Source organism: Crocuta crocuta, unplaced genomic scaffold (assembly GCF_008692635.1).
Source record: "Crocuta crocuta isolate KB4526 unplaced genomic scaffold, BGI_CrCroc_1.0 scaffold2, whole genome shotgun sequence".
NCBI classification, from domain to species: domain Eukaryota; kingdom Metazoa; phylum Chordata; class Mammalia; order Carnivora; family Hyaenidae; genus Crocuta; species Crocuta crocuta.
In genome coordinates, this window is record NW_027528640.1 from 3094327 (window position 1) to 3108737 (window position 14411).

At 39.1% G+C, this 14411-nt stretch overlaps 1 protein-coding gene across 8 annotated transcripts in view; it reads left to right on the forward strand.

The window, feature by feature from the left end:
* The window catches only part of PCDH15 (protocadherin related 15), a 752236-nt gene that overhangs the window by 709873 nt on the left and 27952 nt on the right, over nucleotides 1-14411 (forward strand). For all 8 annotated transcript variants that reach the window (XM_077755213.1, XM_077755212.1, XM_077755209.1 and 5 more), the window contains one exon: nucleotides 2014-2190. In XM_077755213.1, the coding sequence (XP_077611339.1) occupies nucleotides 2014-2190 (177 nt within the window). The remainder of the gene's footprint in view (nucleotides 1-2013; nucleotides 2191-14411) is intronic.

The following is a 14411-nucleotide window of genomic DNA, read 5'->3' on the forward strand; positions in this document are numbered from 1 at the left end:
GAGGCCGGCCGGCCAGCCTGCCTGCCTGCCTGCCTGCCTGCCTGCCTTCCTTCCTTCCTTCCTTCCTTCCTTCCTTCCTTCCTCTGTCTCTCTCTGTCTCCCTCTCCCTCCCTCCCTCCCTTCTTCCCTCCCCTTCCCAGTTCCCTCCCCTCCCCTTCCCTCCCCTCCCCTATTTTGTTAATGGAGCCTAAGTCTCTTAGGAAAGGAATCCTAAGACACAGAACATTGTTCCACGTCTGTGTCCTTGTGCAGACAGCCTCTACGGGTTCTGGGGAGAAGGCATTCTTTTCTTTATTCTTCAGCAAGGATCTCATCAGAAAAGATACTGCAAGGCAGACAGACCAGTGGGTGTGAGCTGGCAGAAAAGGAAGAGAATGAACAGGACCTTTAATAAGAGAGACTCACCAACATGAGGCCATACACAGTGGGAAGCAAACCGACAAAGCGTTTCTCTGTGTTTCCTGGTGCGCACGTGGCACAGCCATTGTGCCCGGGTTCAATATCACGACGTGTTTTTTGACAAGGGCACACTCAGCACATACCAGACCCTTTAGGCAACATTTTTAATTTTTTTTAATTTACTTTTTTCACTTTTGTAAATTTAAATTAAGTTAGGTAACATAGAGTGTAGTCTTGGCTTCAGGAGTAGAACCCAGTGATTCATCTCTTACATATGATCCCCAGTACTCATCCTGACAAATGCCCTCCTTAGTGCTCATCACCCATCTAGTCCATCTCCCCACCCAACACCCTTCATCAACCCTCAGTAGTTCCCTGTATTTGAGAATCTCTTATGGGGGTACCTGGGTAGCTCAATTGGTTGAGCCTCCAGCTTTATCTCAGGTCATGATCTTGCTCAGAACTTCTGTCTGTGAGTTTGAGCCCCACGTCAGGCTTTGTGCTAACAGCTCAGAATGTGGAGGCTGCTTTGGATTCTCTGTCTCCTTCTCTCTCTGCCCTTTCTCCTCTCTCTCTCTGTCTCTCTCTCTTTCAAATAAATAAATATAAAAAAATTTAAGAATCTCTTATGATTTGCCTCCATCTCTTATTTTATCTTCTTTTTCCTTCTCTTCCATGTGTTGGAAAGGGCCTCACAACGTGGACTCCGAACAAAGTGTTGAATCTATAGATAAATTCAAAAACATTTGCCGTGTGTAGTTATTAAAATCAATTCATTTGCATTTGAATGTCTATAAATATTTAATAATACACATTCTGATGTTAATCTCAAGAGTTAACAGTATAGTTTTTAATAAGGAACAGATAATAAGGAAATTACCATTCATGGCAATACAAACTTGTACTTTTGATTGAAATCAAATCATGCGAATTATATTTTCCAGAAGATTACCTATAGGTTAACATTATTTCTGTCTTTTCTCTGGAGTGTTACTGATTCCATACCAAATGATAGATCTCTCTATGTTTGTATTCACCTAAGTAGCTTCTGAGACTGGCATGCAGTTTTTTTGTTTTGTTTTGTTTTGTTTTGTTTTGTTTTGTTTTTTTAACCTGGTAAACCTGCCATAACAAAACATCTCTACATTCTCCTGTGGCTGGAATGCTCTAACACTCTTGATGCCCTGAAGGAAACAGGTGTCCTAGCCTGGGTGTACAGCTATATGTCATGGAGCCCAGAATCTAGTGGAAGGTATAATTTATATCACCAACTATGTGAACTCAAGAGTTCTAAGCCCCACCCCCACCACCTCCTATAAAGCACAGACAGCTTGATTTGTACAGCATGTGGGCAATTCCCATGAGAGCCAGAAAGCTCAAATGGTATCATAAATTCAAAGGGTCTAGAATTCAACAGGACATGGTCGATGACCTCTTTCTATGTTATTCAGCCTCTAGCATCATTGGGATGTAAATGCTGAAAAAATATAGAGAATTTTTTTCAAGTGTTCATGTTCAGTAAACATTAGCAAAAATCAGGCCATCATCATTTTTCACTTACTACATGTCATTTCAAGTTGAGAGTGAAGGTCATGTTTGTACTTTGATGTATAGGATTTTGGATCGGTATGTTCAGGAGCAGATTCCTGGTGCCAAAGTGGTGGTGGAGTCCATCGGTGCTCGCAGGCACGGGGATGCCTTTTCACTGGAAGATTACACCAAATGTGACCTGACCGTCTATGCAATCGACCCCCAAACCAACAGAGCCATCGACAGAAATGAGCTTTTTAAGTAAGTCCGTTTTTGTCTAGAACAGCTCTCTGTTGGCAATATTGCCTATAGATGATCCTGATTTAAGGCTGTAAGTATTAAAGTTTTAAACCCACTAAATTGTTATTGAAAGTGAAGCGTAAGCAGAAAACCAGGCAATACCTAGGGTACGCATCCGGAGATATTTTCAGGCCTGGGTGTGGGAAAGAGCGACTGTGGAGAAGGTCGGGAGGTCCATCATGCTTGTAAGCAAGGTGCAGTTCATAGAGATGGTCTCAGGGTAGCTCCACCCTTGCTCCCAAGGCCTGGTCCTCAGAAGGGGGAAAGCACAGACTCCTTCTATTGGTGGTTTGCCCGCGACAGTGTCAGTAGGCATGACTTTTAAGAATAAATACAGCTTTCCTCAAGGTCTTATTGACTCAGCAAAAATTACTATCTTTTATTCCCCTTTGACCCCTTCCACCTCAGTCCATACTTTCCATCTATTTATTTCATCATAGTGAATCTGAATATTGATGTATGAATCCCAAAAGTAAAGAAAATGGAGAATTTTAAGCAAAACGCTGCTACATGTTGTCCCTAGAACAGGATTTGGGGACAGCCTAGGACTTGGTCGTGATTGTTGTTGTATTAGTTTCCGCTTCGCTGTAGTGACACCTAGTGTCCAGCAGATTCTTGGAATGCAATTTGTATTTAAACTAAAACACATTTTTAGGTAAACAGTATATAATGGATATATAATCATATGTACGTTTTCTAAATATTTATTGGTATTTGTGTATATATGTGCCCAAATACATAATTCCAAAATTTAGTTTATCTCTATATATGAAAGAGCAACAAATATATATATATATATATATTTATATATGTGTGTATTATAAATGTGATATATATATATATATGATATATATATATATCCATACTNGAGAAAATGATCTAGTTTCATTCTTCTGCATGAATTTAGTCTTACTTTAAATCTCTTCTCCAACAAAATTTCATGGCTCCTGTTTTAGAAATAATGACATAGTGATTTTACATCACCTTCATTTTTAAAAGAACCATAGTTATTAAGTATGTTACTCATCAGTTTATATTTAATAGATATTTTGGCCCTATGCAAGATAGCATGTGAATCATGGTGGAGAAATAGGGATGACTAAAGCAGTGGCTTCTTCTCAAGTTCTAGAATCAACATCCAAACCAAGTAGCATTTAATCACCAAGCCAATTTTTGCATATTGTATTAATTTTAAAATTTATTTAGAAAAATACTTGAAAGATATATATATATATATATATATAAATTGTCATTATCCACATTTATTTAAATCCATCTGTTCTATGTTTTTATATGCATTGGCTTAAATTTTAAATGTGATTGATAGATTGTTTGAATTTAGGGTGTTTTTCCTAACTATAAAAACATGTGTGTTCTTTAGGCTGTTAGCCCAGCATTAAAGAGTAAAGTAATGATGACGATCATTTGTATTGCACATGTAAAAGTTTTAGAGGTAAGCAATTTGGAAACTGAAGCCAAGTAGGTTTCAACTGATACAATGAAGTACAAGATAAACACCCTTAATTCTAAACAAGTTTTCCCAAACCTACATTATATTGTACAGAATAAAGATAGAAATTTAATTGAATAACAATTACAACTGGAAGGAAGGGGAAAATAGAGAATAACTATAAATCAAAATTTTTATAATAAAGAGAGAATTGAACAGCTATGAAGTATTAAAATGTTTCCTTAGCAATAAATAAACTTAAAAAAAGAGCAGGGGGCAGTGCCTGGGTGGCTCAGTTGGTTAAGCATCTGATTTCAGCTCAGGCCATGATCTCACAGTTCATGAGTTTGAGCCCCACAGCAGGCTCTGTGGTGCAGAGCCTGCTTCGGATTCTTTTTCCCTCTCCCTCTACACCTCCCATACTCACTCTCTTTCTCTCTTTCAAAATAAATGAGATGAAATGAAGTAAATAAAATAAAATAAAATAAATTTTCCCTTAGCAGCTTGAGCTAGTAGCTGAGAGACACTATTAGTTTAACATATTATTAGTTAATTATTATTAATATAATAACCTAAACCCTAGAATTCTTCCTTGAAATATTTTATAATGAAATTATATAGATATATTTCATAATCCAAGGCTCATAGTCTACTGATATTATTATATATCCTGTAATTACAAGAGCTATTGGAAAATTAGTTTTTGACACTGAACAAATATACCAGAACATTAAGATTATTGCCTGATGCCCAGATCAATGGAAATAGGATTATTCTTTCAATGTCCCCTTATCTTAAAATCTAAGCTTTTAAAGATGTTGGAATTCTCAGGCCAAAGAATTAGAAATAAATAAACAAAAAAGGTCTTTCCTCCAACGAGTCCACTTTGATTTTTAAAAATTGATATAACTAGGGGCACCTAGGTGGCTCCGTCACTTAAGCATCTGACTCTTGATTTAGGCTCAGGGCTTGATCTCATGGTTCTTGAGTTCAGGCCCCACATCTGGCTCTGCACTGATAGTGTAGAGCCTCCTTGGGATTCTCTCTCTCTCCTTCTCTTTCTGCCCTTCCTCCTCCTACTTCTCTCTCTCAAAGTAAGTAAACTTAGAAAATGAAAAAACATTGATTAGTTGTATCACATCTTCTTTTAAATCTTATAAATGCATAGAGGAGACTGAAATCACTATAATGACGTGCAAATTACTTATTTTGTTTGACAAGGTTATAAGTGTCTGGATTTTTGTTATTTTTGGTTATTTGAATTACTTAGATTTTTGCAGTAAATATATATTACTTTTATTCTGCTTTTATTCATCTGGGTTCTTTGAACTTCTCGAAACTGCCTTTGTTATTTGTTCTTGTTTTGTTTTTTTATGTTGTTTCTATTTCTGGAACATCCTTAGACATCATCTTTTCAAATATTTCTTATAACCCATTCTCTCTTTATCCTCTTTAAGGGATTCCAGTTAAAATTCATTTTTTCTCTGAGCTTTTGGATGTTCTATTCTTGTTCTTCCTCCCCTTCCCCTCTCCTTTTTTCTTTGTATGTTGCTTCGGATAATTGCTGCTGCCTTGTTCTCAGGTTCACCGACTGATCTGTGTTAGCCTGGTGATGTGCTCATTAAAGGAATTCTTCATCTTTATATCTTTATTTTCTTTAAACTCCTCCATTTCTAGTTGCTTCTTTTTTTTACAGTTTCCACCACTTCATTGAACGTCCTATCACTTCAAGCATGTTTTCCTCACTTTCCGCTCGAGTCAGTAGAGCACTAAGCAGGGCTGTATCAAAGTCTGTCTGATGTCCCAGCATCTGGGCTGTGTCTGGTCTGGCTCCATGGCTTTAGCAGTCAGCAGGCCCCACGAGCCTATGCCACCAGGGCCTTCTCTGCATTCTCTTAACCCTCCTTGCTCATGCCCTGGTCCTCACAGCCTAGCCCTGCTCTCACAGTGGGGATGCGGCCGCATGGACTGGGGCTCTCTGTCCTCGTCCAGCCTACATGCCTGGGATGTGGGCTGGGTTCTCTCAGCTCTTTTCTTCCTCCTCCCCGTGGCAGCCACAATCTGTGCCATATTTGTAGTGCGTTTTGGGTACTGGAGAGCTCCCTGCCTCTCCCAACCAGTAGGTGACCTCTCTGTGCCCAAGAGAGCTCCCATTCCTCACCCTGGGGATCAGAGTTTTCCTTATACCTCTTCCTTGGAAGCAGCCTGATCCCTAGGGCTTAGAATACGTCCCCCCATCTTCTTCCTGTGGCTCAAGGCTCTTGCTTTGCATGAGATACAGGCATAGAGAATCGGTATGGTGCCCAGCCGTAGCTGACTGCTTCTTCTATGGCTGCACCAGAAGGAGATTTCTTTCCTGTCTCCAACCTTGTCCCCAGTGTATCTGACCGAGGTCCTTGGAAACAGTTTGCAGGTGAGTACAAAGCAGACCCCCAATTGTGTTCAACGGTCTCTAGCCTTACATGTTGATACACATGTAGCTTCCAAAATTTCAGTGTAATTGTAGCTCATTTCTTTGATTTGCTTTTTTGACAGCTACCTTTTCCTTATTCTGTGAAAGCTGAGACCATGGTCTCATGTCCCTGTGGAGTGTCCCTGTCACTCTTTGGAATTTGTTATTAGTATTATCTGGCTTTTTGTCATAAGGGTGAGAGTCGCATCCTCTCAGGGCTTCCTGCATCTGTGGTGGAAACAGACCGTGCTCCCTGAAAACAGAACTTACTTAACTATGTGTTTATAATAGCAAATACAAGTTTAGCTCGTGCCCCTTTTTGAACATTCAGCCTGTTTAACATTAACCTGTCCAGATCATAAATGAAAATGCAGAAGAGTGTAGAAAAATCCTGACTACTGCACAAACTGCATTTAAAATATAGTGTATAGGGGCACCCGGGCACCAGTTGGTTGAGCGTCTGACTCTTGGTTTGAGCTCAGGTCATGATCTCACAGTTTGTGAATTCAAGCCCCATGTTGGGCTCTGTACTGACAGCGCAGAGCCTGCTTGGGATTCTCTCCCTCTGCACCTTCCCCACTCACACAAACTCTCTCCCTTTTTCTTGCTCTTTCAATATAAATAAATAACCTTTACAAACAAAAATAAATAGAATATAGTGTATAAAACGACATTTATACTTTAAAATAGAATCTGACTGCCAAACTCTAAAGCTTCCTTCACATTCTTAAGACCAGGGAAAACAACATAAAAGTTAAGAACACTAAAAATTTAAATAATGGAAAACCAATTATCAGACTCCAGTTTACTATACAATATTAAGGAATATAAGTTAGCCTGTAACTTAGAACTGTGTAAAGTAAATAGTGGTCTGCCCGTGGTTTGCTTTATTAAGCCGAATGACCTTATCCAAGTGGAATGGGCATGGGCAGGCATGTGAAGTACCACTTTCTCTGCATACCTGGATCAGGGACCCAGACTGCGTACCTACTGGGGAAAGAGGTAGCTGTCCCTCTACCGTTTAGGTTTGGGGTTTTGTGAAGTACAGAGTGTGTTCTACTGCTGAGCATCCCCTTTGCTTCTACATGTGTATGTGCCTCGCAGTACCATTTCCATGAAGGTCAAATGCAAGGTAGACTGGTGGTTCCACACCATCCTTTGATGGTCAGGTCCCACATGGGTCAGCAGAGGCGGGGACATGTCTGCACATGCTCCCTCCACAGAGTGACTGGTTTACAAATTGATCTCATCTGGGAAAACCAGAGCATATCTGACAGATATATTTCCTTTCTAAAATAAGTAAGCAGAGGGAAAAATAGGATCAGTAATAAATACTGAAAAACAAAGTAAAATAAATAACATCCTGATGACTCAGATATAGAATTTAACTCTGGAAAGATTCTCCTACAGAAACCATTGGAAAACAGAGTAACATTTCTTAATAGAAATCAGGACCTTATGGAACGGTGAAATGGTATGTGTGTTTGACATGCCTTGAATCCTTCCCTGTTTCTGGTGAAAGAAGCCCACAAGGGAGGGGTAGGAACCGACTCTCCACCACAGTGGTGTGCTGGACGTGCCCCCCTCAGGATGCTGTTCCTGGGCTCTCGCTGATGGGGTGTGGTCAACACACAGTCCAGAGGAGGCCAGTTAGAGTCCTTCTTCTAGGATCAGCATGGAAGGTAGCTTTGTCCCGATATCAGAAAAACTATAAAACAAAACCACAGGGACACTTGGGTGGCTCAGTCAATAGAGGGTCTGACTCTTGATTTCAGCTCAGGTTATGATCTCATGGTTTGTGAGTTCGAGCCCCATATTGGGCTCTGCACTGACAGCACAGAGCCTGCTTGAGATTCTCTCCCTCTCTCTCTCTGCACCCCCCTGCTCTCTCTCTTTCTCTAAACAAACAAACAAACATAACAAAAGAATGTTTTACCATCTTGACATTAGCACTTTTTAAACAAGCATATTAAGGAAAAGAAAATAAGAGATGAAATATATAAGAGATCAAAATATATTTAGAGAACAATTAAGCTACAGTCTGAAAAGAGATATCTCTCAAGTAAAATATTGTACAAGTTCTCTCAGAAACAAGAACTAAAAATATAATTAAAAGACTTTATTACTTTACCAGACAAAATCAATGCAAATGTTGTCATACGTCACTAAAAAGTATCTATGTTTTAAAATGATTGAAACAAAAATAAAAGTGGCTTAATTATAAAGACACAAAAATTAGATAAACCTCCCACATGCCATATGCATGATAAAATGCCAGAAGGCAATGGAATAAATCCACCGTATTTTAAGGAAAAACTGTTATGATTCAGGTATTCTTACCTAGGCAATCTCTTTTGTATGTTGAAAGCAAAAAGAAAGACATTTTAGACTAGGTATGTGTTCAAAAGCAATTGACTCTTTTAGTAAACAATTGTGACATTTACCTAAGTTGGAAAATAAACCAAAATAAATATCTAAATAACAGAGCTCTTGTAGCACAAAAAGGCTAAAAAATCTTCCCTTGGGTGATAGGGATGTAAAATGCAGGAATCCAGCAGAAGTGTGGTCTACTAGTAGATTCCGCTTGATATGGGTGAATTCGTCCCTGAAACTGATGATCTTTACTTCTGATTCTTCCCAGTTTCTAATATTTTCTTGCAACTTAACTCTTAATCTACACTTTATTTAGAACTTCTTCATCTGATAAACATTTCAAACAAAATATTGTACCATTCTATTCTAGCACTTGGAACAACAATTAAAGCTTTAATATATTTTTTTCTTTTCCTTTTTTCCTTAAATAGTTTGTGAGGTTGGTTTCCAAATAACACACAGAGCGCATCCCAACAAGTGTCCTCCTCCATGCCCATCACTCCCCTTCCCCTCTCTCCCACCCCCATCAGCCCTCAGTTTGTTCTCAACATTCAAGAGTCTTTCATGGTTTGTCTCCCTCCCTTTCCCCAACTATTTTCCCCCTTTCTCCCCCATGGTCCTCGTTAAGTTCCTCCTAATCCTCCTATATGTACAAACTATGGTATCTGTCCTTCTCTGCCCGACTTATTTCACTCAGCATAACACCCTCATAACATGTTGCTACACATGGCCAGATTTCATTCTTTCTCATTGCCATGTAGTATTCCATTGTATACATAAACTGCATCGTCTTGATCCATTTGTCAGTTGATGGACACTTAGGCTCTTTCCAAGCTTTGGCTATTGTTGAGAGTGCTGCTATGAACATTGAGATACATGTGCCCCTATGCATCAGCACTCCTGTATCCCTTGGGTAACTTCCTAGCAGTGCTATTGCTGGATGATAGGGGAATTCTATTAATTTTTTGAAGAAGCTCCACTCTGTTTTCCAGAGGGCCTGTACCAGGTTACATTCCCACATCCTTGCCAGCATCTAGAGTTCTCTGATTTGCTCATTTTAGCCATCTGACCGGCATGAGGTGGTATCTCAGTGTGGTTTTGATTTGTATTTCCCTGATGATGAGGGATGCTGAGCATCATTTCATGTGTCTGTTGGCCATCTGGATGTCCTCTTTGGAGAAGTGTCTGTTCATGTCTTCTGCCTATTTCTTCACTGAATTATGTGTTTTTCGAGACTGAAGTTCGGTGAGTTCCTTATAGATTTTGGATACTACCCCTTTATCTGATATGTCATTTGCAACTATCTTTTCCCATTCCCCTGTTTGCTTAAGAGTTTTATTGATTGTTTCCTTTGCCATGCAGAAGCGTTTTATCCTGATGAGGTCCAAGTGGTTCATTTTTGCTCCTGATCCCCTTGCCTTTGGGGATGTGTCAAGTAACAAATTGCTGCAGCTGAGATCAAGGAGGTTGTTTCCTGCTTTCTCCTCTAGGGTTTTGATGGTTTCCTGTCTCACATTCAGGGCCTTCATCCATTCTGAGTTTATTTTTGTGTATGGTGTGAGAAAGTGATCTAGTTTCATTCTTCTGCATGTTGCTGTCCAGTTCTCCCAGCACCATCTGTTAAAGAGGCTGTCTGTTTTGCATTGGATACTCTTTTCTGCTTTGTCAAAGATTGGTTGGCCATACTTTTGTGGGTCCAATTCTGAGTTCTCTATTCTATTCCATTGGTCTATGTGTATGTTTTTGTGCCAAACCATACTATCTTGATAATTACAGCTTTGTAGTAGAGGCTAAAATCTGGGATTGTAATGCCTCCGGTTTTGGTTTTCTTCTTCTTCAATATTACTTTGGCTCTTCAGGATCTTTTGTGGTTCCATACAAACTTTAGGATAGTTTGTTCTATCTCTGAGCAGAATGCTGGTGCAATTTTTATTGGGATTGCATTGAATGTGTAGATTGCTTTGGGTAGTATTGACATTTTAACAATATTTATTCTTCCGATCCATGAGCATGGAGTGTTTTTCCACTTCTTTGTGTCTTCTTCAATTTCCTTCATAAGTTTTCTATAGTTTTCATCAAACAGATCTCCTATATCTTTGGTTAGGCTTATTCCTAGGTATTTTATGTTTTTTTTNCATAAAATGAATCTGGAATCTTTCCTTCCCATTTCTGTTTTTTGGAACAGCTTGAGAAGGATAGGTATTAGATCTGCTTTAAATGTCTGGTAGAATTCCCCTGGGAAGCCATCTGGCCAAGCACTCTTATTTGTTGGGAGATTTTTGATACCTGATTCAATGTCTTCACTAGTTATGGGTCTGTTCAGATTTTCTATCTCTTCCCATGTGAATTTTGGTAGGGAGTGTGTGTTTAGGAATTTGTCCATTTCTTCTAAGCTGTCCAGTTTGTTGGCATGTAATTTTTTGTAGTATTCCCTGATAATTGCTTGTATTTCTGAGGAGTTGGTTGTAATAAGTCCATTTTCATTCATGATTTTGTCTTTTTGGGCACTCTCTTTTCTTTTTGAGAAGTCTGGCTAGAGGTTTGTCAATTTTGTTTATTTTTTCAAAAAAAAAAACAAGTCTTGGTTTCATTGATCAATGAATTGATTGATCTGTTCAACTGATTTTTGGAATCTATATATTTTATTATTTGTCTTTTCCTACCAGGTTTGGGATGCCCTTGTTGCTCTGCTTCTAGTTCCTTTAGGTGCATACAAGGTACAAGATTTTGTACAGGCACTTTTTTCTAATTTCTTGAAATAGGCCTGGAGTGCAATGTCCTTTCCTCTTAGGACTGCCTTTGCCACATCCCATAGAGTTTAGATTGTTGTATTTTTATTTTCATTTATTTCCATAAATTTTTAAATTTCTTCTCTAATTGCTTGACTGGCCCATTTATTCTTTAGTAGGGTCTTCTTTAACCTCCATGTATGTTTTATGGTTTATTTTTGAGATAGAGACAGAGCATGAGCGTGGGAGGGGCAGATAGAGAGGGAGACACAGAATCTGAAACAGTCTCCAGGTTCTGAGCTAGCTGTCAGCACAGAGCCCAACGTGGGGCTCGAACCCATGACCCATGAGATCATGACCTGAGCCGAAGTCTCACCCAACTGACTGAGCCAACCAGATGCCCCCAGGAAGTGTTCTTTGAATGCTGTCTTTTGGTCTCTCTTGTTGAGACTTTGGTTATTTTATTTCCCTACTCCTAGTGATATTTGGGACTCTCCATGATGTGTACTTTGGCTTGTTTCTTGAGGTAGCCCTGGAAAGGGAAACAGACAGACAAACACACAGGGAACAAAAGCATGCAAATGCACACACAAATCTAGCAAACACACAAACCAAAAGAGAAAAAGAGAAGGAAAAAATAAGGACGAAAAAAGGAGGAAGGAGGAAAAACAAATAATAAAAATAAAAATAAAAAATATATAAAAAATTAAGAGGAAGAAAAAAGAAAAAAACCCCAAAGACAAAGGACAGTCTAAAAGCATAGAACCAGAATTCCCAGCTACAAATCAAGAGCAGGGTGTATGCAGTGCTGATGGAAGTGCATATACAAAGAGAGAAAAGACAGGGTAGGGAGGAAGTGAAATTGGAAGAGAAATGACCAGGCAGAGAGACTAACAGGCTTAATTCAGAGAGAGAAAGAGGAGAATATGGTTAAGAGGCGAGGAGAAAGAAACGAAGATAATGTTACTCAGAGAAACTATATAGTCTGATTCCTCCAGAGAGAGAGAGAGAGAGAAAGGTAGCAGTGGAGGTGTAGAATATACATCTAGAGAATGGATTAAATATGACTATTTAAGCAAACCAGTGACTAGAGTGCCCAGTCCAGCAGAGGGGAGGGCTACGAATGAGACAAGGGAAAATATATCTGAATAGAAAGAATTGATCTAGAATTAATCACGGTAGTGCATCTGTGTTGGTCTTGCCCCGGGCTCTGGTAAAAAAAAAAAAAACAACAAGGNATTTGTTAGTATCTTTTTGAGAATTTTTACATCCAGTTTATCAGGGATATTGGTCTGTAATTCTCCTTTTTTGTGGGGTCTCTGTCTGGTTTGGGAATCAAGGTAATGCTGGCTTCATAAAATGAATCTGGAATCTTTCCTTCCCATTTCTGTTTTTTGGAACAGCTTGAGAAGGATAGGTATTAGATCTGCTTTAAATGTCTGGTAGAATTCCCCTGGGAAGCCATCTGGCCAAGCACTCTTATTTGTTGGGAGATTTTTGATACCTGATTCAATGTCTTCACTAGTTATGGGTCTGTTCAGATTTTCTATCTCTTCCCATGTGAATTTTGGTAGGGAGTGTGTGTTTAGGAATTTGTCCATTTCTTCTAAGCTGTCCAGTTTGTTGGCATGTAATTTTTTGTAGTATTCCCTGATAATTGCTTGTATTTCTGAGGAGTTGGTTGTAATAAGTCCATTTTCATTCATGATTTTGTCTTTTTGGGCACTCTCTTTTCTTTTTGAGAAGTCTGGCTAGAGGTTTGTCAATTTTGTTTATTTTTTCAAAAAAAAAAACAAGTCTTGGTTTCATTGATCAATGAATTGATTGATCTGTTCAACTGATTTTTGGAATCTATATATTTTATTATTTGTCTTTTCCTACTAGGTTTGGGATGCCCTTGTTGCTCTGCTTCTAGTTCCTTTAGGTGCATACAAGGTACAAGATTTTGTACAGGCACTTTTTTCTAATTTCTTGAAATAGGCCTGGAGTGCAATGTCCTTTCCTCTTAGGACTGCCTTTGCCACATCCCATAGAGTTTAGATTGTTGTATTTTTATTTTCATTTATTTCCATAAATTTTTAAATTTCTTCTCTAATTGCTTGACTGGCCCATTTATTCTTTAGTAGGGTCTTCTTTAACCTCCATGTATGTTTTATGGTTTATTTTTGAGATAGAGACAGAGCATGAGCGTGGGAGGGGCAGATAGAGAGGGAGACACAGAATCTGAAACAGTCTCCAGGTTCTGAGCTAGCTGTCAGCACAGAGCCCAACGTGGGGCTCGAACCCATGACCCATGAGATCATGACCTGAGCCGAAGTCTCACCCAACTGACTGAGCCAACCAGATGCCCCCAGGAAGTGTTCTTTGAATGCTGTCTTTTGGTCTCTCTTGTTGAGACTTTGGTTATTTTATTTCCCTACTCCTAGTGATATTTGGGACTCTCCATGATGTGTACTTTGGCTTGTTTCTTGAGGTAGCCCTGGAAAGGGAAACAGACAGACAAACACACAGGGAACAAAAGCATGCAAATGCACACACAAATCTAGCAAACACACAAACCAAAAGAGAAAAAGAGAAGGAAAAAATAAGGACGAAAAAAGGAGGAAGGAGGAAAAACAAATAATAAAAATAAAAATAAAAAATATATAAAAAATTAAGAGGAAGAAAAAAGAAAAAAACCCCAAAGACAAAGGACAGTCTAAAAGCATAGAACCAGAATTCCCAGCTACAAATCAAGAGCAGGGTGTATGCAGTGCTGATGGAAGTGCATATACAAAGAGAGAAAAGACAGGGTAGGGAGGAAGTGAAATTGGAAGAGAAATGACCAGGCAGAGAGACTAACAGGCTTAATTCAGAGAGAGAAAGAGGAGAATATGGTTAAGAGGCGAGGAGAAAGAAACGAAGATAATGTTACTCAGAGAAACTATATAGTCTGATTCCTCCAGAGAGAGAGAGAGAGAGAAAGGTAGCAGTGGAGGTGTAGAATATACATCTAGAGAATGGATTAAATATGACTATTTAAGCAAACCAGTGACTAGAGTGCCCAGTCCAGCAGAGGGGGGGGCTACGAATGAGACAAGGGAAAATATATCTGAATAGAAAGAATTGATCTAGAATTAATCACGGTAGTGCATCTGTGTTGGTCTTGCCCCGGGCTCTGGTAAAAAAAAAAAAAAAA